Source organism: Pectinophora gossypiella, chromosome 8, assembly GCF_024362695.1.
Source record: "Pectinophora gossypiella chromosome 8, ilPecGoss1.1, whole genome shotgun sequence".
In the NCBI taxonomy this organism is placed as follows: domain Eukaryota; kingdom Metazoa; phylum Arthropoda; class Insecta; order Lepidoptera; family Gelechiidae; genus Pectinophora; species Pectinophora gossypiella.
In genome coordinates this window covers 6119980-6145642 of record NC_065411.1, presented here as the reverse complement: position 1 = coordinate 6145642, position 25663 = coordinate 6119980, and the positions used below count along the sequence as shown (strand labels likewise).

Here is a 25663-nt window from a genome sequence, read left to right as displayed (position 1 = left end):
TAGCTCTAGAGCAATTTCTTCCAGGCAACCACCAAAACGAAATAAACATTTACAAACAACTTGGATGCTTCGTCAAAGTGTAGTATCTGTGTAAAATGAAGCTTTTTGTATGAATTGTCCGGGGTGTGCCTACACCCACGATTAGATGTATGATACTTAATTTCATGCTTTACAAAATTCTGAACAATACGAATGACTATCCTATCCGTAAGAATGCTAGTAACATCGCCAAAGATGTAGGTGATCTAACTATGCCGGTCTTCACATGATATCGGTATAGTACTTAACACATGGCTATCGAAATAAGCTCAACTAGACTAAAGCACGACCGTAACCCGTGATATCGTAGAACTTACTGCGATATACGAGACTTTCTAATTGCAATAAAACATAGAAATTCTACACATAGAATGATTGCTATTCGATTAAAAATGATCAAAATACCAAAAAATGGTTTTTAATAAACTTTTTGTAAACTCACAACTATATTTCTGATTGGGCCAAACAGATGTACATCCATCGGTTGTACCTACACATTGAAATACCCACGATTTATCCAGTCTTTTTTGTCCGGACCAGTAGTGGCAAATCTACAATAAGCCAATGAAACAGCTTCACCTAACCACACGTGTGGCCGGCGATGACTATTCGCTGCAGCAGCTTGTAGTCGCTGCGATCCACACAAGACACCAACATCCGCCACCGTCGCGCTGCTCCACCCCCGCGCGGTTAACAGTTCTGCGTCCTCCTATGATAGTTAAATGCTTTCATTTTGACTTATTAACATCTCCTTGTAAGTATAGAACTATACTTACCTATTAAACAAGGCTCGGAGAAAATGAGCCACACTTGTGACAGGGACAGAAGCACGCGACAGGCACCGGTGTTCGGAAGTCGCTACAAGAACATGTTAATAAGTCAAAATGAAAGCATTTAACTATCATAGGAGGTAGTGGGTAAGTCGTTTTTAAAACTGAGTAGCTTGCCTTATACCTGCTGCACAGAGCAGAGAAGGTGGGAGTAGTGGAGGGGGCGCAGGATACATTTTGCGATTTCATATCGTAGCCTTATAGCGAAAAACACGAAGCGCATTTTTTAAAAATCACACTCGGCAATAGCCAAACTAGTGTCATTCCAGGTAAAATGTGGTTTAACTTTTTGCCCGGAATGAAAGTAATTAAAACAAATGGAGGTTTTGTTTAAGAAAATCGCATAAGAATAGGATACTTGACTGGGTCAAAGACACATTTTAAAATGCTAATCTAGAAATAGAAGCCAGTCTAAGATGATCAAAAATCAATGTCATTTAACTTTTCGAAATTTAACCACTTTTATTGATGATGTCACAGGACAGAGGCTTAGGCCTATTTTGATCGTGATTTTCGAATATTAAATTACTAAACTTTGCCTGCCTTATATAAGGCGAATTTAAACAACAGCAACACCAACAGTATGTCCATACAAACTCCAAAGAAAACTTTCGTTTTGACGTTTCGTAAAAAGTATCTCAATTGACTAGGTTGTCAAGTGGACTATTTGATTTTTCCATAAGGCACTTATGTGTTTTCCTCTATAAGGCAACGATATAGGGTTGAACCACATTGGCGGCCCGCAACCGCATTTGCGTTCCGCAGAAAAGGATAGAAACATAATCATAGAATAAGGAAATAGTACTACGTATAGAACGGCAACTCTCCGCTCCCCATCAGCGTCTGAGCTTTTACCTCACCTCCCCTCGAACATAGTGTAGATTTAAATCATATATAGCGCCAGACGTCACACACACAGATGCACGTGTACGATAACGTCAATGTGTGGTGTATGTGTAAAACGAGGTTGTTTGTATGAAGTGTCCGGGGTGTGATATAATAAAAATACGATGTGGTGTGACCAAATGTAACTCAATTCAACCCATAAACGCCCATGTCCGCTTGTTCCGGTTTCTCGGTTCTGTGAAGCAAGAATTAGAAGGGACACCCCTAGTGTTCCGTAGTGGAACGCATTTTATATTATACTCCCTAGTGACGTACCTACTCGTGTTATTATATTCCACTTTCAGTTTCCCATTCAGTGATTTCACGACACGTGCATCTGCTTAGATTTTATTCCAGCTATAAATAACATTGAGTAATATAATTATAAAGAAAAATGAAATATACAAGAATATAATTATATACATACAATATACATATATAAATTCATGCTCGTAATCTTTAAAGGGGTGGGCACAGCCTTTAATAATCGGAAGACAACTTTCAGCCACTTTGATACAAAGTTCTAAGATGAATAATGATGAACCGAACTATTGTTCTATGATAATGATATGTGTCAGTCATATCAAATATACAGAACACATTTTTTTTGTTTTTTTTTCATTTACTGATAAAGTAAATACAATTAGTCACTTATAATTAAAATTACAATTAATTGAAACATTAAATTATTGCACAAACAATGCAGGTCAATCTAAAATACCTTACCTTGGACATAAATACTTACCTTGATCTAAAAAGAGTACAAAGGGCAACTTTGTTTCTCTATTAAAGACTTACATTACATTACACCAGTTATGATTTGGAACTACCCAAGGCGAGGTTCTTATATTTCCGCCAGTTCTTTTTAACATAAAATAAAACTACACTTTAGAATGCTAATTAAATTAAATAACTCAATTTGTGACTTCAAACAGTGTTACCTGCCTGAAACTTATTAGCAAAAAATAATCTTCAAAAGTATTTTAATGAAGTGTTTAAATTAATTATGAAGTTGACGATGATTAATAGAGAAAGCGGCATGCAGCGTTTATAATTAATTCACTTTTGAGCCAAGAAGATAAAATACTACGATTAAAAAATATAAACATTTTTTTATTTTATTCTAATGGTAATACAATCAAACCCGCAACGAAAAACTAGTAATTTATATATTATATTTTATTTTATACCCAACAGAATATCATTGGACGAAAAAATGTCGTCTTCAGTTAATGTCCTCCAGAGGGCGCCACATTAAATTAAGCATGACGTCACATAGCCTATAACCACCGAACAATTAAGACGATTCTAGTGCCACCTCATTTGTTAAATTCTGACACGTGGTTTAGAAGATAAGTGAGAACAGACGTGCACACACACGACACGTCCGATAGAGCGAAGTGGAAGAGAATTACGAAGAAGGCAGACCCCACCATCAGATGGGAATAATAAATGCCAAGGAGAGAGAGAGAGAGAGAGAGACGTGCACACACACACATACATAGATAGCGGTCAAACACCATAACCCTCCTTTTCTGCTCCACCGTAGTTGGGTAATAAGTACCTGCTCTTCTCTCGTCGCCGATAAAAATGTTCGAACCAACTGTATTTGTAAAAATTACACTTAATATAAACAAATAACTGGTGCAAGTAGCGGAGATCAAAACAGACCTGCTGGCATACATAAATACTACCTAACTATAGACCATTTGTACCCGATTACTCTAGCCATAGAGGCAGCCAATCAGCTCGCGATACTAAACACTTCAGGACCCCGATACCGACCCCGCCGGCATGGTCGACGATTTCCCTCAATCAGCGCTTATCCCTATCGACTATCAGACGCCCAACTGGGCACCCTCGGGCCTGTTGTCTTAAACTTTGTACCAGGTGAGAGCCTTCAGCGCTCCCCATTTGTCCGGCCAATTAGTTAATACCATCTGCGGCAAATCTACAATAAGTCAAAAAAGTAGATCATTTGTATGTTTCTAAGAACATTGTCTCAAGCACATAATCAGCAAGGTACGGAATAACATTGCAACTTTAAAAATCCAATCTCCATATGAATTCTTTCCGCTCCGCGGATGCATTCCAACTTGAAACGTTTGCAAAAATAAAATGAAAATTTGTATGTATCTACCATAGACCTCGTATAAAAAATAGACCACCAATCTCTGTAAAAAAAGTCCAAACACATCTTCCATCCATTATTATTATGATCGAAATAAAGAGAAGCAATATAAGTAGCAAGATAATTCTATACATATCTGATCCAATTTTCAATCAAGAATTATTTTTATATATGCCTCTGCCGTTACGTCTTTATACTTTTGAATAATTATGTACCCGAGCGATGAAAAAATAGATAATTATCACGGTACATCTGTACAATGCCACCTATATTGTTTCTTAAAGTAGCCTGGTAAGTCGCTCATTTGACAGCACTCATTTTGCATGGCCGACGTAAAATTCTATAGAGACATTACCATAAACATATTCCTTCGCAAGTCCTCAGAGAGTGTGTGAATGTTATTGTACGCATTATTACGGGATAGTGGTCCAATTTGGTCAGTGAGGTTAGGTTAGGTTAGACTAAATACACCATTAAGGCCCGGGTCATTCCTGAGGGTCGAATTAAATTTCTCATATCGCACGCCCTATTTGCCAAAGGGTATTGTAGGTATTATGTTGTTAACTCTTGTTACGCCCTCCGTGGTCCAGTGGTTGAGCGTTGGGCTCACGATCCGGAGGTCCCGGGTTCGAATCTCGGCGGGGACATATCACAAAAAATCTCTTTGTCACTTTGTTTTTTCACTTTCCTAATTTGGTTAGGCCATTACAGGCTGATCACCCTGATTGTCCGAAAGTAAGACGATCCGTCCTTCGGAAGGCAGGTTAAGCCGTTGGTCCCGGTTACTACTTACTGATGTAAGTACGTAATCGTTATATATGAATCAGGGGCCTTTGCCGGCTCAATAGTAATCCTGGCACCTCGGTTGATGAGGTTGGTAATCCGATAGAAGAACTGTTGTTGAGTGAAATGAAACCGAAAAAATAACGACAAATGATCTTCTGTTCTTCTTCTATCGTGTGGTTTGTGAGGTCAATGACCGACCTCATCAATTCTGGTGTCAGGGTTATTATTCAGCTGCGGCGACTAGGATTCGATCAAAATCAAAAATACTTTATTGCACAGAACTAAATTTAAACAATCACACGTAACACGTGAATACAGTACAATTTGGGCGGCCTTATGGCTTTAGAGCAATTTCTTCCAGGCAACCACTACCAGGAAAACAACTAATGAGATGATGATTCGATGTGGTTACTATACAGGCATCATCGCGGCAATTCTCTAGTATTAAATGGGTAGTAAACTAGTGAAGTTGGTTCAGGCAAGTTTGGAAATGTAGGTGGTTTTCACTTAGCAAAATTAGCCGTTTGGCACACCGCATCATTTCAGTAATGGTACCAACCACAGTCGCGACTGCAATTTGTTTTATCGGTTCACTGTTTTAGTTGAGAAGACATATCAAATGGACGAGATGTTTTAAAGTAAATAGTTACTACCTTAATGACTTACGAAACAAGTTTCATATTACATTGCGTCGGAATACACATTTTTTTTATATACAGGGTGTTAGTGACGTTGTAATGAAAACTTTGAGGGATGATTCAGGCCATGATTCTGAGTTGATATCAAGTGGAATTTTCCGTCGCAAAAGTATGGAACGGAAAATAATTTAAAAAATCATAAAAAAATTAATGAATTTTCCGATCGCAAAAGTAAAGAATTGAAAAAGATTAAAAAATACTAAAAAAATCATGAATTTTGCGACGGAAAATTTGATATTAACTCAGAATCATGGTCTGAATCACCCCCGTTAGTATTCGTTACGATGTCACTAACACCCTGTATCTTTTTGGTATGAAGTCGTGAGCTTATGTTTAAGTAAGTAATTTTTTTTTCAATATTTCATATTAAAAATATATATTATATAATAAATATACTTTATATTTATAATTAAACATTAGCTGTCACAAAAGGTAAGGCTTTATTTCACCACTTGCTTACAATCCTTAGACTAGTTTTCGCTGATTTGTTGGAGACAAAAGTATACTTACAACAAAGAAAATTAGAGGAAAACAAGATTCTTGTTTTCTTGTCAGACGAATTAGAGCATTTTTTCTGTAAAAAATATAATTACTCTAAAAACAAAAGGATTATTCAACATTCTGGAAAACTAGAGAGCGCACTTCATATTTAATAATTTTGAGAAAAAGTATTCAATTTAATTAGATTTTACGTATCTAGAAACAGACAGACACACATGAACAGCGTTTACGTCCCACTGCTGGGCAGTCTCCTCAATCAACCGGAGGGAGTATGGAACATATATCACGCAGCTCCAGTGCAGGTTGGTGGGATAATAAGTACATAGAAATAAACAAGAAAGTATCATCATAATCATAAACAGCCTATGTATATAGGCTACGTATGTCCCAATACTGGGCACAAGATTCCCCTCAATCAACTGAAGGGGGTATAGAGCAAACTCCACCATGCTGCTCTACTGCGGGTTGGTGGAGATGTTTTTACGGCTAATAGCCGGGACCAACTGCTTAACGTGCCCTCCAAAGCCCGGAATCATCTTGCTTTTTCAGACAATCAGGTGAATCAGGCCTGAAAATTTCTCTACCAAACAAAGGACAGTCTCACAAAGTGATTTCGACAATGTCCCCATCGGGAATAGAACCCGGACCTCTAGATCGTGAGCCTAACGCTCTAACCACTAGACCACGGTGGCTGTTAAAAAAGTATAGCGAAACCAATATTTTTTTTTTTTTTTCCCTCAACCATTCTGAAAGTATTATTGTCTAAAGCCAGCCTTTAAATATTTTTATAGGTTTCAATATTGCCTGGCACTATTGGAAGGATCGACGAGTGAAGTATAAATCATACTCTCGATATTTTATAGGTTTTAATTTGGAGGTTTTATGTCCTGATAACATCTGCAGCAGTAATGGCTGGGCGGCTGATTCTACTTACTATTCATTCTAGTAAAAAAAGGAAAATTTCTGACAAATATACGTACAGTAGATCTAGTAGTAGATACAAGTAGTATAGCTATAGTCCTAAGGAATAAGTATCACGAAATTACACTTAAGTAACTGAATATAGTGGTAGTTAAAAACATAGGACGAATATTAAAATAAGATGAGACTAGGTATATTTTATTCATTTTTATTTATTGAGTAGATATAACCGCTACATATATAAGTACAGTCATGAGCAATATAATGTACCCACTTTAGGACTCTGTCGCACTAACATATTTGACATTTAGTGAGACTTACAGTTCAATTTGTCAAAAAAGTTAATGTGACATGGTACCAAAGTGTATACATATTAATGCTCGTGATCGTACTTAAAAATATTTGTTAAAGACTTTTTTATCGATAAATATTATTTATTACTTATTAGTAGTAATTCAAATAGAATTGTGTATGTGTGTGTTGTTGATTGTTTTTTTTATCGTGATTCATTATTTCGCCCCTTTACTTGGCGCGACAGATAAGCAGCTCGCTCGGTAAAAACTTTCTTTCCTATTCCCTACTTCTTCTTCTTCCTTACTTCTTTCCCTCTTTCTTTCTTATTCCCTACTATTCTGTAATTGACTCAATGACAGGAATATAAACATTGCTATACGTTGGCTTAAAGACAAACTGTTTCCCACCGGGGTAAGTAGAGACTATGCAATTCCATTTGCTTCGATCCTGACACACTTCTCTTGATTCCTCTTTATTCAGCCTTTTCATACAAGCAGGCTGGTTCCGAGTAGATCGCACATCTAAGGACAATAAGTACATCTCCAATTTGATTAATTACGTCCTTCTAGAAGCGACATCTGAGAAAAAATAGGGTACTACTAACAACATATAATATTTACTATCAGAATCCGTGCTACGGCCGCGCGCCATACCCGCCATCTTTACGAGCCCAGCTTTATGGCAATGCGGCGCTTGCAACCAACCCTCACTAAGTAATACTTACTATAATAGCGTATTTACGTTCATGATCACGATCAAAACTTAGAATTAGTATACTTACGTACAATGTCAATAGTGCGGCCATTCAGGTTATAAATAATAAGAAATGGACAAAAATACATTTTTGTACATTTTTGTAATTTACATAAAGAGCACGTACAAAGCCGAACGCGCATACTTACCTAGTAATTGAGTAGATATTTTTTCAAATAAGTACTCATAAGTAAGAACAAAATCCATAGTAAATCTTCTCAAGCTTCCGCTATCCGCGAACAAAAAGAACTACCTGTCGGAAATAAAAAAATAACGTGCAAATAAGAGCAAAATTGCTACAATATTCAGCAACTCGACAGAATGTTTCATCAAAATGCAAAACAGGACAATATCCTACAGCCTGGGGTAAAGGAAAGAACTGAGTTAACTGGACACTGGAAAACAGATAACTCTATTTGAATAACTCATTCACACGACCATCGCCGGGTAACCTAATTTGTACTGACGGGCTCACACGCCTGAAAAAGGACAACATGGACAACTTTTTGCGCGGATTATTCAAAATTCAAAAGCAGAAACAAAATCGCATCGCGAATATATTATCGAATGTTTGCGATGCTATTTTGTTTCTGATTTTGAATTTTGAATTTGAAAGACAAGCTACTAAAACATGAACTAGATTTAAAAATTTAGATATACTCCGTGGCACAAATAAAGTCGCAGATTCTGCATAGAATTATTATGACTTGTAAATTAGTTCCATTAAAATCCGTGGACTTCTATCGTTGCGCGGATGATTAAGGTAATAAACCTTAAATCTAATTTATCTTTAGTCTTCGTTATGTAATATGGGGATCCGTGCTCAAGATTTTTTTTTACATGTTATTAGATCTTTTTGAAATATTATTAAAAGGTTCGTTACTTAGAAAATCAATGAGTTCATCTGAGTTCATTATAATTGGTTTTTTATGTTGATTTTTTTTTTGCCTTTGGCGGCTCAATAGTAACCCTGACACCAGGGTTGATGGGGTTGGTAATCCACCTCACAATCCACACGATAGAAGAAGATGTTGATTTTCGTCATAGAATAAGGAATAATGCTACTTATAGAACAGTAACTCTGCGCTCCTCCCCAGCGGCTGAGCTAGGTTTTACCTAACCCCTCCTCGGTCTTATTTTAGTCTTCAATCGTCGTTAGAAGTCACTCACACAAATGCGCCTGTACGATTACGTCAATGTGTGTTTTTTGTCCTGGAAATGAACTGACTTAATCTTTTATACTTTGACTTTTATATTATTGTGACAATTATTAATAATAAATTTATATCTTTAATAATGTAAAAAATATAATAGGGCATGCATAATTAGTAAAGAATTCTAATGTTTAATTCGTTTATAATATTAATGTTAAATTAATTTATATTTTTACGCCGACTGGCAGATCACAGCGCTATAAACTTATATTATGTATAACACCCTACTCTACCTGTGTTTCACAAATAAATCATTTTGTATTTGTATTTTGTATTTTTGTAGTAACGAGGAGTTTTGTATGAAGTGTCCGGGATGTGCTTTGGTATAAAATAAAGAATAATAAGGCTATAAATTAAAACGTAATATATTTCTAGAACACTAAATAAATCTGAACTTAAGGCGAGAGTTGAGTAAAGAGATACTCTGATCTTTCGTAGATGATCTGATGAGCCTCTGGGAAGAACTGCAGGATGTTTATCCAGTGATCCAGGCACAGGGACAGGACACTTACCTGTAACCACCAGCAATTGAAATATTGGATTTTTTTATTTATTTCTTCTGCTTGGATGCAACCTCAGCAAGCCTGGTGTCAGGAGCGAATTTTCTCATAGTACTTCTACCGCATTATTAAATAACCCTAACACTAAGGTCTATAAAATGGACCTGACCTGTCACATCTTCAGTTTAGGTACCCTGACCCAGTGAAAAACGGGATAGCTAACACAGTTGAATTATTGGGACTTACATTTGGTTATACGTTCAATTTTAGAAGATCTGTCTAATCTTCATATCACATGCTGATAGGATTTTCTTTATCAAATCCCTCGATTTTTTTCAATGAATTTCAATCTAGGTGAAAATTGAGACCTAAAATTTTGACCTGTATAGAAGCTACTGTATCTATTGCGAGGTTTTGTTGGCAAAAATTAAAAAGTTAAAATGACACTTACGTGATTTTCATTATTAGGCGTTGGTGACCTTCTAAAATTGAACGTATAACCAAATGTAAAATCCATGACTATTCACCAACCCCAGCGTTATCCCGTTTTTCACAGAGTCCGCTTACCTAACTTGAAGATTTGACAGGATTTGATATAAGGTCCTCTAAATCCTCTTTCGTACCCTGTGAAACTAGGATATGGAGATGATGGAAACTGACCTTCGTCTCAGACCTGTAAGAGAACACGTGTGGCATCCCCCTCGTCAACCCCTGCAGTATGCCAAACACGTCCCCAGCACTGAGCTGCTCGTGCACTGTCTCCGTGAGGTCACTCCTAATGGAGACCACCGACACAGTCCCTGATGCCACCCAGTACATCCGTGCCTCGGTGTCGCCCGCCATGACGATGTAGTTACCTAGACAACAATTATGGGCATCTTCAAAGAACCGGAACGGCCAACTTTTTCTGGGATGACTTCAGAACAGTACCTATTTTGACGTGACTTATTGTAGTTTTTCCGCAGATGGCATTAACTACTTGGCCGGATAAATGGGGAGCGCTGAAGGCTCTCGCGCGGTACAACGTTTAAGACAACAGGCTCAGGGCGTCGTCTGAGGTAAAATTATTGAAAGAATTAATCGACGCTAGTGGGTTGATAGCGATAAGCGCTGATTGAGGGAAATCGTCGACCACGACGACAGGGTCGATATCGGGGTCCTGAAGTGTTTATTCTCGCGAGCTCAGAACAGTAGCAACGCTGCATTCGTATGATGGCATTGTCAAAGGAATCGGTGCCCACGCTTAAGATCTGTCAGTTTGCTCAGTCTTTTTGCAACATGCATTCAATGCGTACGTCAAGAGAGAGAATATCTTCATATTGGCGTGTCAACGTGTATACACCTCACTAAATAATGTTTAATTTCATCGTAGGTTGATCGGTACCAACATAGACACCAACACGTGAAGCCTATTCACTCTAGCCTTAACAATTCTGTGGGCGCACCGTGCATCCTTATTTCTTTGTTGTTGCTTTTAAGGTTTATTTTAAATAAAGACAAGCACTATCTGAAGTCCTCAAAGTAGGTATCTAACGCGAGCCTCGTTCAATTTTTATATACCGACCGCCTGCCCCTACGCTGGCAGTCGTCGGTTGCAACCCGCACAGTTACCTACTGTCGCATATATCGAGCGATCTACCGAGTGGCACTCCGAACACGCTTCTTTCCAAAATTATTCCGTCGTTTTATTTATATCGCCTATAAACTCCAAGGTAAATAACACAGTCTTTCGTTATTCGCATTGAAAAGGAGGCAATGTGTTTCATGCGGGATGTGACAAATAGATACAAAATATAACTCATAGTACCAGGAAAGAAAGCAGTGTACTCCAAAGAAGCAGTGAGGTGCTTTAGGAACGCATCTCCAGTGTCAGCGAAGAGGTAACAGTTGCGCAGGTGGTGACCAAACATGGCGGACATCAGGTCACATCGACGCACGTGCGGGGTCTGCGCTAGTAACACCGGCAACTGAAAATAATCAATATATATTTAATGAACACATTTTGTCTTCTCCTTAATAGAGACAGTAAGAAATGTGTTAGTGGACACATTCTTAAGTTATGAATTAATCAAAAGGCTAGATTGTAACTTTAAATGAAGTAAAATATTATGTACCTACTTCATAGTATGAAAAAAGAACATATTTTTGAAAAGAAAACCGACAAAATAATGGAGTTTAGTCCCTACGAGGTGTGCACGAATTCCGCCATCGCACGCGATTGTTAGCGCGCGTTTCAAACAGTAGACGCGGCTACGTAGTTAAACGTCGTACGGCTGTTGGTCGAAGCCCCGCGATATGAGGCGCGCGGCGCGCGGTAGCGTAACCGTGCAGACATTGCCGGTACCGTAAAGATAGTTATCTACGTATATGGCGACTCATAACAAATAAATGTGTGAAAATACTTAAATTTATTTTGTAGGTAAACGTAATTAGATATTTCTGTTTCAGACAAGACCCACGTCTTGTCTGAAATGCTATGATGCATATCTAAACATTACTAGTAGTACAAGCACAAGACTGCCTTCGGCCGGTATACAAACCGTATTCAAACACCTCAAGGGATATGTCAAGTTGGCCTAATTGACTGCATATGTACTCCCAACTAGTGTTGTTGAATGTGGGACAACAATGTAAAGAAACCGGGACATGGGTGTTTGATTCGATCCTCAAATAGAAAATAACTGATCGTTTAGACAAAGTTTCATGTCTCGCTTCTCGAACGTATACTAATTTTGTACCTACATAGTTTGGAACCCAATCGCATTGACATAATTAACTTTTAGAGACTTTGTTTCGATTTTAATACGTTATGGCTCCCCCTAGCATTATCCCGTTTTCCACAGAATCAGTTTACCTAACCTGAAAATTTGACAGGCCCGGTTTTTTACAGAAGCGACTGCCTGACTGACCTACCAACTCGCGAAAGGAAAACCAGCCCATTACAGGTTAGGTCACATAACTCCAAATATACATTTCTCGGGAACGTGGGTTTCCTCACGATGTTTTCCTTCTCCGCTGAGCACGTGATAATCATTTATGTGTAAAACAAATTGGACAATCATTAGTATAGGCCTGTGCTGGATTCGAACTTGCGACCTCAGAGTGAGAGGCAAGTGTTCTACCAACAGGGCTACCGTGGGTCTGAAATAGGTATGTTTGCACCAATAAATATTTTTAGACGTGGTGGTAAGTGGAACGAGTCTTGAGGTCTCTGAATATCAAAATGTCTCGTGCGGATCGACACCAGCACTATCTACTTTATCCTACATTCCTTGTATAGTCCATTGAATGTGGTATTACCACTGAATGCCTATTCAAATTGCACAAGAGCCATTGACCACACCGAAGAATTTATAGTATTACAGGTTCCGAGGAAACAGGGATACATAAACTCACGCCTATTTTCCACCGGGGTAAACAGAGACTGGTATATACAATCACAAATATATATTTGTACTCGTATATATAGCGAGAAACTACAAATATTTTATGAATGCGAGCGACTAAGCTGTTTGAATAAATATTTAAAAAATAATACCTTAACAATGCAATAATAAAAAAATCACCAAATAATAATAAAACTATAAATGACAAAATCTAAGAATTGATTATAAATTAATTTTGTGTGGCTATCTATGATTTCAGTTATTTTATGCAAAACTAATGTTACTTACAAGCTCACGTCAATAAAATAGTATTGGAAATAATTAATATTGCATATTTTTTGGCACTTAGTTTATCGTACGATGGATGTACCTCTGGCTAGCCCAATTAGGACTATAATCGTGAGATAAAAATACACACAAAACTGCCTTTTATTATTCATTTGAGTGAAAAATATTTATATTCTGATAAATTATTCCATCTCAAAGTACATCTTAACTCAGCTATTAACCCAATAAGCTATCTCCAGTACAATAATTCTCTGACCCCTTTTAATCCTTAATCCACAATTTTATTGTAAGGAAACGCAAAGTGCTGTGAAGATTAAAATTTCCTGAGGAAATTCACAAAGGTAATGTCGTAATAACTCGTGGTAAAAAACTGAGGTCAAAGGGGTTAATTGTCCACTTTCTCACCTGCCTCCCTCGTTCATAGGTCCACAGATGTTTGACATAGTCCCAGAACTTCTTCGCTTGATACACTGTGGAGAAAATGCATAAAATTAAAAAAAAACTTAAAATTGTCATAAAAGAGAAAACATTAACAGTGTTACTACAAAACAAAGACTAAAAGATAAACTACGTTTAAAATATAATCCGTATATGAAAGAAGTCCCGAACGCCGCGGCGCTACTGTCGCAGATCCTGCATAGAATTATTATGACTTGTCAAGTTAGTTTCATTAAAATCCGCCGACTTCTTTCGTGGCGCGAAATACTATTTCAAACCTTGTTTATTTTTAGTTAGTGTTTTGTAGTAACACTGTATAAGTTCTCACTCGGACAGGATTCAATTCGGCAGCTCTTGACAAAAACTGTGGATTAGCAGAGTGAGTTTTTACCCAAACAAACAAAAAAGCAGTGTATTAAATACAACAAGTACTTCAGCAAAACAACCACCTTTTATGTATTATAATTATTAGAATTACTTAATACACTTTTGTGTATTATATATTATAATTATACGGTTTAAGTTCAAATCAAACCAAATATACACACAAACAAAACATACAGACATTTAGCAACGGTACAAATGGGTTCTGAAGCAATTTCTTCCAGGCAACCACTGCCAGGAAACCATAAAACTTGATAGTGGACTTGCCATATAACTTGGAAAACTTTCTCTCTATCATTATGCTCTCGACCCCCACCTATACACTTCACTAGCTGTCCTAAACCAACAATACTATGAGCAGGATCAAACTTTCCAGCTCACTTCCACATACTGATCTGTTGCCGAGGTTCACCGCGCGAAATTACCATATTGGAATAATTAACTCACCACTAGGATTCCTTGCACGAGCGATAGATATATTCGACGAATTTTTGTTTCAAAATAAGAAAGAAAGAAAGAAACATTTATTACTATAAGCTAATTTCCAACTAGTCAAATCAGTTACTCTTTACTAAACGTCAAAACACTAAATCACTATGGAATTTCTATCGAAAAGCACACTGTGATGTCATAGAAAACGAGATGAAATGTCGGATTTATTATTATGTTTTCCTTAATTAAAATTCATAAATAAGTTAAATAGAAAAATGAATAATTATTTTTGGTTACTTTTAAATCTTTTCTTATATAGTCATCAGAATTTCATAATTTTATCTTTTTGTTTTTTTTTCGACGTGACTTATCGTAGATATGTCGCAGATGGCATTAACTACTTGACCGGACAAATGAGGACCGCTGATGGCTCTCACCCGGTAAACATAATTTATCGTTGACCTAGGAAACTACCCAATTGGGTACAGATCTACAGGTGACAAAAAAAGTTTTCTTTTTTCTATTTAACTTATAATAAAGAAAAATTTAATATTGAAATTATTTTTTTCTTCTATGACGTCACAGGTTGCCTTGTCATCCAAATTCTATAAAAACGTGTTTTGACGTTTAGTAAAAAGTATCTGATTTGACTAGTTGGAAAATACCAACTCATTTATATCGCTCGTGTCTCTAATCCTTAGACTCGTAACAAGAGTTTCTGGGAAGTATTTACCATAATTATACTAAGAGTATCGACACCCTTTAGTTTCGTACATGTGAAGTTAATACAAACATCTCCTTTGCATTATTACCTTCTGTTGTCTCAAACGAGTACACCCACTGGCTGATATAGTAGGTACTTATACATTAAAGCTATATAATATATTATACAGATATACGTAATTACGTATGTAGTATATTATATACATGTGTGTCAGAGTTTTACTGTTTTTTTTTTTCTATGAACACGTTAGGACCAATGTTAGGCGTGTCACTTGTCAATAAATAAACATATAAACAGCATATCAGCATATCGTGTGTCAGGATCGAAGCAAATGGAATTCTATAGTCTCTGCTTACCCCGGTGGGAAATAGGCGTGAGTTTATGTATGTATGTATGTATGTATGTATAAACAGCATATATACCCACTGCTGGGCACAGGGCATCCGTCAATCAACCGGTTGGGGATTCGAATATACTCCACGCTGCTCCACTGTGGGTAAAACACAAACAAATAAATAAAACAAGAAAATAAGAAAAAGATCTTACCAGATAATCCCTGATTAGACAAGACCTTCATAAGACATTTTGTTACATTCTCGTAGTTTGCAAGCGCATGTTTCTTGGCGTAAGCAACCTGCAAATACAACTATATTCATTATTTACAGTAAGTAATCAAAACATATTTTATACTTACAAATCAAATATACTTCATTTCACACTAACAAAACATACAAACTTATAAAACTCTACTACTTATCTCCTCCTAGTACGGCTTTGAAATAGACTACTCTGGGCGCCATCCCACTCGCGTCAGACAGAGTACTGCGTGGCAGAAACCAAGAGGGAAACCACTGCTCTATTTTTTCCTAATAAGTAGCATGGAGCATGCTACATCGACCGGCCAAAGCAAACACGTAAAGACCCCTCAAGACAATTTAATCTAAATGTGGTGTGACACCAACCGGCGATTATCCCTGTACGCACTATGGAAGTGCACCAAAAACAATCCCCGGTTCCTGTAGGACTATTGCACATTATGGGTTATTTGTTTCACAATTACTTCCGCACAATATCCCAGGAAGAGGAAATGACTGAAAACCAGCGCTGGATGGCTCCATAGCATGGCTCCATCGCAGCACAAGCTGAGCCATTTCCTTTTGCCCGTATTCGCAATATTCATAATTACCTAGTTCATATAGCAAATGTAAATTGTTACTGGCAATAAATTTATTTTAGTCTTATTCTTATTCTATCTTTTTTCGGTCCGAATTCGGAACACCACACTGCGTTTCATAACAAGATCACAGACGTTGCGCAGAAGGCGCTAGTCTGAAGTGGGATTGGGCTGACCATGTTACCCGTATGCCGGAAACACTACGGGCAAGGAAGACTACAGAATGGGCGCCAAGTGTCAAAAGGCGTCGTAACACAGTACTAGTTATATTAAAAGTTATATTGTCGTGTCGAAGGAAAAGATAGAAAGTAAATGTAAAAAAGAAAAAAGTGTATGTGTATGAAAGTGTATGTGTGTGTGTTGTGAAGTTTAGCAATAAGGCCGCCTATTGTGCTTATCTTATTCGTTTGTACATGACGTTTACTTGTGTCTTTGTGCAATAATTATTGGTTGATTGATTGTTTACCTGCATAGACGATCCTACTATGACAGCGGACATAATTTTACCGCAGATCAGGCAGAATGTCAACAGGCCGATCGCCACCAAATACTCGATGACAAATTCGTCACCACCAGTCGTGGTCGTCTCCGAAACTATGACGTAAATTGACGTCACATAGTCCCAATAGTTCTGTGATCTCATATCCGAAATTTCTCTATAAAATATTTTTACAAGTTAGTCGTTGTTGTCGGCAGCAGTATCGAAAAATTCGTATTGACAGGATTAGGACATTAGCGTCAAAATGGCGGGACCAATTGCTTAACGTTGAAATTACATATTGTTAGATATACTACCTACATACATTCATAAACAGCCTATATACGTCCCACTGCTGTGCACAGGCCTCCCCTCAATCGACTGGAGGGGATATGGAGCATACTCCACCACGCTGCTCCACTGCGGGTTGGTGAAGGTGTTTTTACGGCTAATAGCCGGGACCAACAGCTTAACGTGCCTCCGAAGCACGGAGTCATCTTACTTTTTCAGACAATCAGGTGATTCAAGCCTGAAAAGTCCTTACCAAACAAAGGACAGTCTCACAAAGTGATTTCGACCATGTCCCCATCGGGAATCGAACCCGGACTCCAGATCGTGAGCCTGACGCTCTAACCAATAGACCACGGAGGCTGTTATACTACCTATCCACTACTATTTAATACCTTAACTAAAAATCTAGTACCTTTCTTATTCAAAATATATCATGTTAAACACTGGTCGCGCCATTTTGACGCTAATGATTAGGTGTAATGTACTGCTACCAATCTGTCGAAAGTTATTGTTGCTTCAATAAAAATCATGTATATTATAGGTATCGATAACTTATTTAGATCAATACTGGTGCTAATTCGTGTCATCTAATTTTATTTTATGTTATACCTGTCATTTTCTTATCCGCCGAAAGGGAAAGGGACGGGTAATCGACAGCCATAAAATTTATGAAACACACGTCAATTTTAGGCAGAGATCTAAAACAATCCTTTAAAAAAATTACATTGAAAGACAACACTAGCGTAATTGTTAAAATGTTCGTCCTGGTCCAGTCTTACTAAAACGAATAATTTTCGCTTTGTGTGTTGGCAACATCAAAAGTCTTATATATTTTACTGTAATATATTTAAAACACATAATAACGGGTTCTTACCGCGTTTAAATGGGAATATGAGACTCCCGATATCATGATCCCGTGATCATGGCACTTGCAACAGTGTCGAAATATCGGGAGTCTCATATCCCCATTTAAACGCGGTAAGAACCCGTTATTATGTGCTTTAATTATGATAATAACCGCGTAAACTTAAAACAATGTAATATATTTGCCACGGACTTTGCCGACGAGGCATGTTTTTCTTATCTTGCTTACTTATATGTAAATATTTCCTAGTTATTCAATACAGTCCATTTCTAACAACATCTCGAAGTGTTTTATTTACCGGAGCAACCATCGCCTCCAACATTGTGATTTAATCATAAGTATACTACAGCTGAATTTAATACCTATACATCGGAAATAAACAATACCCACCCATAATTGCGGCCCAATTCTCGTTTGGATGCACGTGGTGCCCTGTGTAACAAAAAAAAAACTAAACTTTATAACTACTTCATACATCAGACAACTCAAGAACAACTTTTTTTACCTATAATAAAATAGGCTCGCGTTTACCCACAATCCTCCAATCAATCCTTATGGTATGTGACGATGTGGCCTAGGATGGATCACGCTTACCTAGGAAATGCCTATTCACTCTAGCCTTGAAGACTCCCAGATTATAACGAGTTGGATGAATTCGAAAACAAATATAAACAAAAACAGGTAAGTAAATAAAGTGACGTCAGCAATAGATTAAGCACTGCTGATTACGAGAAATAAAAGAAATATAAGTTTATAAACTAAAAACTACGGGCAAATCGCGCTCTAAAAAGTATGAAACGAAAAAATATTTATCTGACATTCTTCTTCGTCAGAATATGTCCTCATGAGGGCGCATAGCACATCACATAGCCTATAACAACCGGTCAATCAAGACGCTTCTAGTGACACTGCATTTGTTAAATTCTGACAGATGGTTTAGAAGTTAGGTGGGAATAGACTTACATTATACATACATACGTAGATAAAATACTTTATTGAGCACAATGGACATACACGGAAATGCACAACAGGCGGCCTTATTGCTCATGCAGTAATTTCTTCCAAGCAAACTTTGGGTATAGGAAAATTTTGTACATATATAATAGTAACGGGTTAGTGCACGTTATATAGCGATCAAACACATGACCCTCCATTTTGCTTTTCCGCAATCGGGTAAAGTAGGTATACTAACTCGTCAATAAGATGTACTTTGACGGTGCGGACGTAGCAGATAGGCGAGGAGGCTATCATGAGCGTTAGCCACGCGCATGATGCTGTGTGGATTACCAGTACTATTACGACACATGTCGTTACAACCTGTTGGACAAACAAACATTACATCATTCATAAAATATTATAATATACAAAAACTCAAGCCCTAACTCACGTAATTCCTAATCGAACAGAGGCACAAAATATCAAAGACAACTTGCAGCCACTGTTATTGATAGTCCTAAGATATAATTCATCTTATGTTGACAAGGCATCAGCTTACGTCCATAACAATGGAAGGTTTTCTTTTTTAGAATTAAAAAAAATATATATTCTCAAGAACTCGTTAGATGGCGCTTAGCAACTACGTTACTGGCCCATTGCCAAAATGCCAATGATAGAAAATAAAAAACTGCCTACCCCCTTCTTATACTTGATGTCGGAATGTTCGGAACCATCTGCAGGGCTTATCGATCGATTCGATAAATGTTGTCGAAATCGATAAGTGTGTTTTTCCCATAAGATGCGTGTCATGTGATTTTATTCGTATTTTGACAGAACGACATAACCTATAGTTCGCATATTAGCACCAACGGGCAAAACGACATAATTATATCGTCAGAATCGAGAAAATGACCGGGAAAAAAAAATATTTTAATTAAAACAACACTGGTTCTAACGCAGTAAGAATCCGGTATTATATGTTTTAATTAGCAATAGTAGTTATCATCAAGTTGCGATAAGATTATTGAATAGCTAAAGCGAAATTGCCTTTTTTTTACTTATTGTAGATTTGCCGCAGATGGCATTAACTACTTGGTCGGACAAATGGGGAGCGCTGAAGGCTCTCACCCGGTACAACGTTTAAGACAACAGGCCTGAGGGTGCCCAGTTGGGCCCGAACCTCGGCTCAGGGCGTCGTCTGAGAGGAAAAATATTTGGAAGAATTAATCGACCCTAGTGGGTCGATAGCGATAAGCGCTGATGGGAAATCGTCGACCACGCCGGCGGGGTCGGTATCGGGGTCCTAAGTGTTTGGTGTCGCGAGCTGATTGGCTGTCTCTATGGCTAGACTAATTGGATCGTCGGGATCGTATATATATGCTACATACATATACGTATACATATATATATATATATATAATGAACAACTAATAATGTACAACGCACAAACAACATATATAATAATAAAGACAGTCTACGTGTAAAACATAAGCATTACCTGGAGAGTAGTAAGATTGTTGGTAAGTTCAGCCGCAGTCTTCCTGTAGAAGTCTACAATGTACACGAGTCTCAACATTTTGTGGGCTCGTAAGTAATGTATTAGCCTTAGGGGTGAGCTGTAATCACATAAAACAAAAGAATAAAGCCTTATTTACTTCTTCTTCTTAGAGGGGCCTTTGGCGGTTCAATAATAACACTGACACCAGGGTTGATGACGTTGGTAATCCACCTCATAACCCACACGACTGAAGAATGCAACGTTGATTTTACAGTTTTGACGCATAGCATCACTAAACCAAGACTGGTTTGTCTCAATGTTAAGTTTCCCGACACGTGACAATTTATACAACTTTCACCATTATACACATCAAGAACAATTAAATTACAGTAGATAACAAAAATCCTCAGAAAAGGTTCGGTACGATCTACTTGAACCGGCGTGCGTGTATGTAACGGTTGATAAATGTGGTGGAAGCAAGAGAAGTGTGTCAGGATCGAAGCAAATGGAATTTTTTAGTCTCTGCTTACCCCGGGAAATAGGCATGAGTTTATGTATGTAGAAAATAAAAAAATAAGGTGGGTAGGAAAACAAACATAAGTAACTTACGGAAATATAAATGCGATAAATTCTAGCGGAAAGTTGACCAATACGTCAGTCCACCCCCATAGCTTATGTTGCCTATATCTCTTGCGGCATTTCACTCCTTCCGTTACAAAGTCCCCGCGTTTATTCAAAAATCCCTGTTAAAAACAATATTTGAATAATTTGTCATTTTTATAGCCGCTGTAGTCCTCTAGAACACCAGCTTGCTTCTCAATTGGTTAGCGCCAGTACCGGGGCTTGCACCAAAGAGTTATTAATTTACCTTAAGTGCAGTTTCCACTAACACAGTTGGCTCGACCATACACGGCGATAAGGCTCACCACGTTGGTCTAACAGTAAGTTCGGTGAGGTGTGGGTACTTATTTCATCTTGCGATGGATGTACCTCTGACTACCCCAATTGTGATATAATCGTGAGCATATGTTATGTTGTTTATTTTTTAATCATCATCATCATCTCCCTAGCATTATCCCGTTATTCACAGGGTCCACTTATCTAACCTGAAGATTTGGCAAGTGTTTATACATACGTATATATGAGCTCTTAACGTACCTCACTTACTTATTCATGTCTCATTGGGACATTTCTAACACTCAATACTTACAGGAGTGGTAAAGGAAGTATTGGATAAAGAATACGTTTGAATTAATATTAATAATTCGTATTGAGCGCCGACCTGACCTGTCTGTCTCGCTCGCACTAACGCGGTAAGAATTAGGTTTTTGTATAGTGTCCGGGGTGTCTTTGAAGTTTTTGGTACGGGAGCGGGACTGTGTGAAATCGGACCGCGCTCAGATTTTTATGTGAAAAGATGCACGTAAACTGGAACTTTACAAAAAACCCCGGGTACGCTCCCGGTACAAGCCTTTTTGTGCGATGAGAATTAGTACACCCTGCCTGATAGTCTCGGGATCTTGAAACGTAGCCAGAGAGGATTACCTACGTTAGAGCGATACCAACAACATTATTAGCACTACCACTGTAGGCTGAGCTGTACAGGGTGGCCCAGAGGTTCACGTTCAAAATGATGATAGAAAGTCTCATTGACTACTAGAAAGATCACTATGTATGTCCAGTGTAGGTCCAGCGACTATTTACGGTTTAGGAGATATGACCCATTTTGTACCTTTTTCTAGATTTCCTACTTTATTTCAGAAATCATGATTTTGTCGCTCTCTTTCTTAATAATTCTTTTATTTTACTTTATACCTATTAAAATCATAATTCCTAACATAGCAACAGTCCGAAAACAAAACTTGCAGTCACTTTTGGTATTCGTAAGTATTTCAAACTTGCATAAGACCATTATGGTGACACAAAGGATTTTTACTATATACCAAGGAGGATCAGCATCGTGGTGCCTTCGGATCACCCTGTATAGTATATGTATACACCCACTCCTCGCCAGCTATGTTTAATTCAGAGAAATACAATGTTTTTTTAGTTCTTTTGTGAAATCGTTAACGGACTTCCCCCTTCTTTATTTCCTAATAACTTACTTGATGCATAGACATGTAAATTTTTAGGTAAAAGAAGATGTCGATGAAAGCCTGTATCCAACAAAGAATCAAGCAGTCGTTGAGAGTCACAACTTCGTACAGGATCAGAATGTAATTAACCGTGGTCACCATGCAACTCACATAGCCGAAACACTGTAAAACAATAATGATAATTTAAAAAACATCTCATACTCTATACACTCTAGGATGGTGTGTAAACAAGTAACTACTTATTGTATTTGTTCGAGCATGATATTATGTAGCAAATTGGACGCAACGATGGTGAATGTCGGTGTACGGACAAACCAAAGTGGGTTTTTGTTGCACCGTCAATTGTAAAAAAATGTATTAAGTACTGTACTTATTTTTAATAAATAAATAAATAATAAATAAATGACAGAAATATAAAGCAAGTGCAGTACGGCCTGTACCATAGAGCAACACGGACCTCCGCGGACCCCTAGTACAGTCATGAGCAATATAATGTATCCACTTTAGGACTCCGTTGCACTAACATATTTGACATTTAGAGAGACTTACAATTCAACTTGTCAAAAAAGTTAATGTGACATGGTACATATTAATGCTCGTGAAAGTGTATACATATTAATGCTCGTGACCGCACGAAAGAAACATAAACTGTTTTGACAGTTGTCATCCGTTCCGTAGTACGTAGTATAGCTCCAAGGAGGAAATTAGAGTTTTTTTTTTAGTGACTAACTCAGTGTACTTTATATGCTATACGTACGACTCTAGCGAAGTCGCTAATTGGAAACTCGTATTAAATATAAAATAATACGAAATAAATGAAAAACATAATACTTAGCTAAGTACATATGAAAATCCCCAATTACAAACACAGTTGTTTCTAATATAGGTGACGATGATAATGATTCTCTTTGCATGTAGGAGGTACGGTAGTAACTATGCTAAAAACAACCCTGTTCGCCGCATCTGCAGTGATTACAACCACTTGTTTTCTGACCTTGACATTTTTTCTCTCTCTAAGCCCGTTTACAAAAAGCACATATCCTTAAAACTTTCAACTAGCTGCTGCCCGTGACTTCGTACGCGTTTTTCTTTTGCTTTATTAATTGTTATATTAACGGCTAAGATGCTGCTACTGCTAGGGGGAATCACATTAATTATGCTATAGTGTAATACAATAAATATATAAACACCACATTCACACATACACTTCTTCACACATACATGCAAACGCACACACACACACGCACACACATACACACACACACACACACACACACACACACACACACACACACACACACACACACACACACACACACTTACACTCGGACACACACTACTCCCAATCTTATTATTATCATTTTTGGGTACTAGCCTTAAACCATGTTAAGATGTTTCATATTTTTATTTTTTTTACTGATACTTTCTTTTCAAAAAATAATTTTCTGGCCTCTTTCGTTTAGCTTCGCTTTTAAAAATATATCGAGGGTTGAAAGGCAAATGGGTTTAAGCGACATTTTGGGCGAAATTGACTTATATATATATTCGGAATCAGCGATTTTTTCCGCGTCGACTGATCTTGGTTTCAGATCAATCGAAGCTACTTTTTGGCGCTTCAACCAATTAGCACTTTGGGTACATTTTTAAAAACCCGTGTTTTAACCGACAAAAAAATGCACAAAATTCTGGGCGGGTGGCATATCAGTCGTATTCCGGGATATGAGTCGGTCACATAAGCTGTTATGTCTTTTCAATTTCATGATTCGAAGTCTGTTAAAGCGTTTTCCCTGGCAGTATTTTGTTATAGATAAGTCGGTTAAATCATTTGTCCTTAGACGAAACGAAAATAGATTTGGCGCTTAAATCTTTTTGCTTTAATCCAGATTTTATAAATATTGTCGCTTCAACCGTTTTGCCTTCGACAGTTTAAAAGTAAAATTGGCACTTGAACTGTTTTGCCTTTACCGACAATATTCATAGAATTTGACTTCAGCTATTTATGCTACATTTTTTTAAAATTTTTGTCGTATAAAACAACTATCATTTTCTTTTGAAAGGACTTAAAACGTTTTTCCAAAACAAAAAAGAAATAATGTTAACATTTCAGTCATCGCAATTTTGTATGAAACCTTGTGCCCGCATCACTTCAACATATCAAAATAGGTATGGGCAGGTCCTGGTTGGGCGGTTCACACAGCTAAAAATTACGATTGGGAAGACCGGGAGTGTGCGTGTCATCATGTCACCCAAGCCGTATCCGTTGATGGTGACTTCTATTTGTGTCTATCCCAAGTCGTTGTTGTGGTACAATTTGACGTGGCTAGCGGAACCGAACTTCGAATTGAAGATCTGGTCACATGGCATAGAATCAAGCTGGCCAGCCGAGTTTACCGTGTAATTGTAGGAAGGTTTCCGTTGAGTTTTCCGTATTTGGCGTCTTGGACTAAGATTTTCGAGGACTATATCACGCGCTATTCCAGGTTCAGACACACTCATCCCAACTATCAGTTGGCATGTTGAAAGCCACATGGTTGCGCTTGAGTACGTCTTTGTACCGCAGGTATTGTCCACCTTGTTTACAGTTCCTTCTAGACACCTCGAAATAGAAAACCTTTCTGTCATCCATTCGTATGACGTGACCGCACCATCGTAGGTGATGTTTTATGATGAGAGCTTCTATTCCGAATATGCCAGAACGACGTAATACTTCTGTTATTGGAAAACCATCTTGCCGCTTTATGCGAAGGATGGACCTTAGACATTTAAAGTGTTACGTATCAAGTACGCCGCTGAGAATTTGTGTGTACAAATTTTATATTTTAAGTTTTCCAAAGGCTGCCACCGCACCTGTTATCTGGGCTGGCAACTCCGATGACTTTGGAGTCATTTCATATTAAATTGAGAACCCAAATATTTTAATTTTGAAACTTCCTCCAGCTCAGCGCCCTTTAAAGCAACATTGGAAGAAGCTACATCCCCGGAGCATCCTCTGGATGGTTATTTTAAAAGGGTTTTGCACAAAACTATAAATATTCTGGTGTGTGACTTAATTGAATCGGCCATTCCTCGGCAAGTTTGGTTAACTGACGCATAGATGTGAGACGTGAGAGATCAAAAATGA

General features: G+C 37.7%; 1 protein-coding gene across 1 annotated transcript in view; it reads right to left on the bottom strand.

The window, feature by feature from the left end:
• Positions 1–9447: 9447 nt before the first annotated feature.
• LOC126369114 (uncharacterized) overlaps positions 9448–25663 on the bottom strand; it is a 51779-nt gene continuing 35563 nt past the window's right edge. The window contains exons 36-45 of the mRNA XM_050013407.1: positions 22552–22704; positions 21056–21189; positions 20447–20564; positions 19205–19329; positions 16845–17034; positions 15751–15838; positions 13632–13696; positions 11360–11519; positions 10213–10409; positions 9448–9564 (exon numbers count right to left, since the gene is read on the bottom strand). Of these exons, the coding sequence (XP_049869364.1) occupies positions 9448–9564; positions 10213–10409; positions 11360–11519; positions 13632–13696; positions 15751–15838; positions 16845–17034; positions 19205–19329; positions 20447–20564; positions 21056–21189; positions 22552–22704 (1347 nt within the window). The remainder of the gene's footprint in view (positions 9565–10212; positions 10410–11359; positions 11520–13631; positions 13697–15750; positions 15839–16844; positions 17035–19204; positions 19330–20446; positions 20565–21055; positions 21190–22551; positions 22705–25663) is intronic.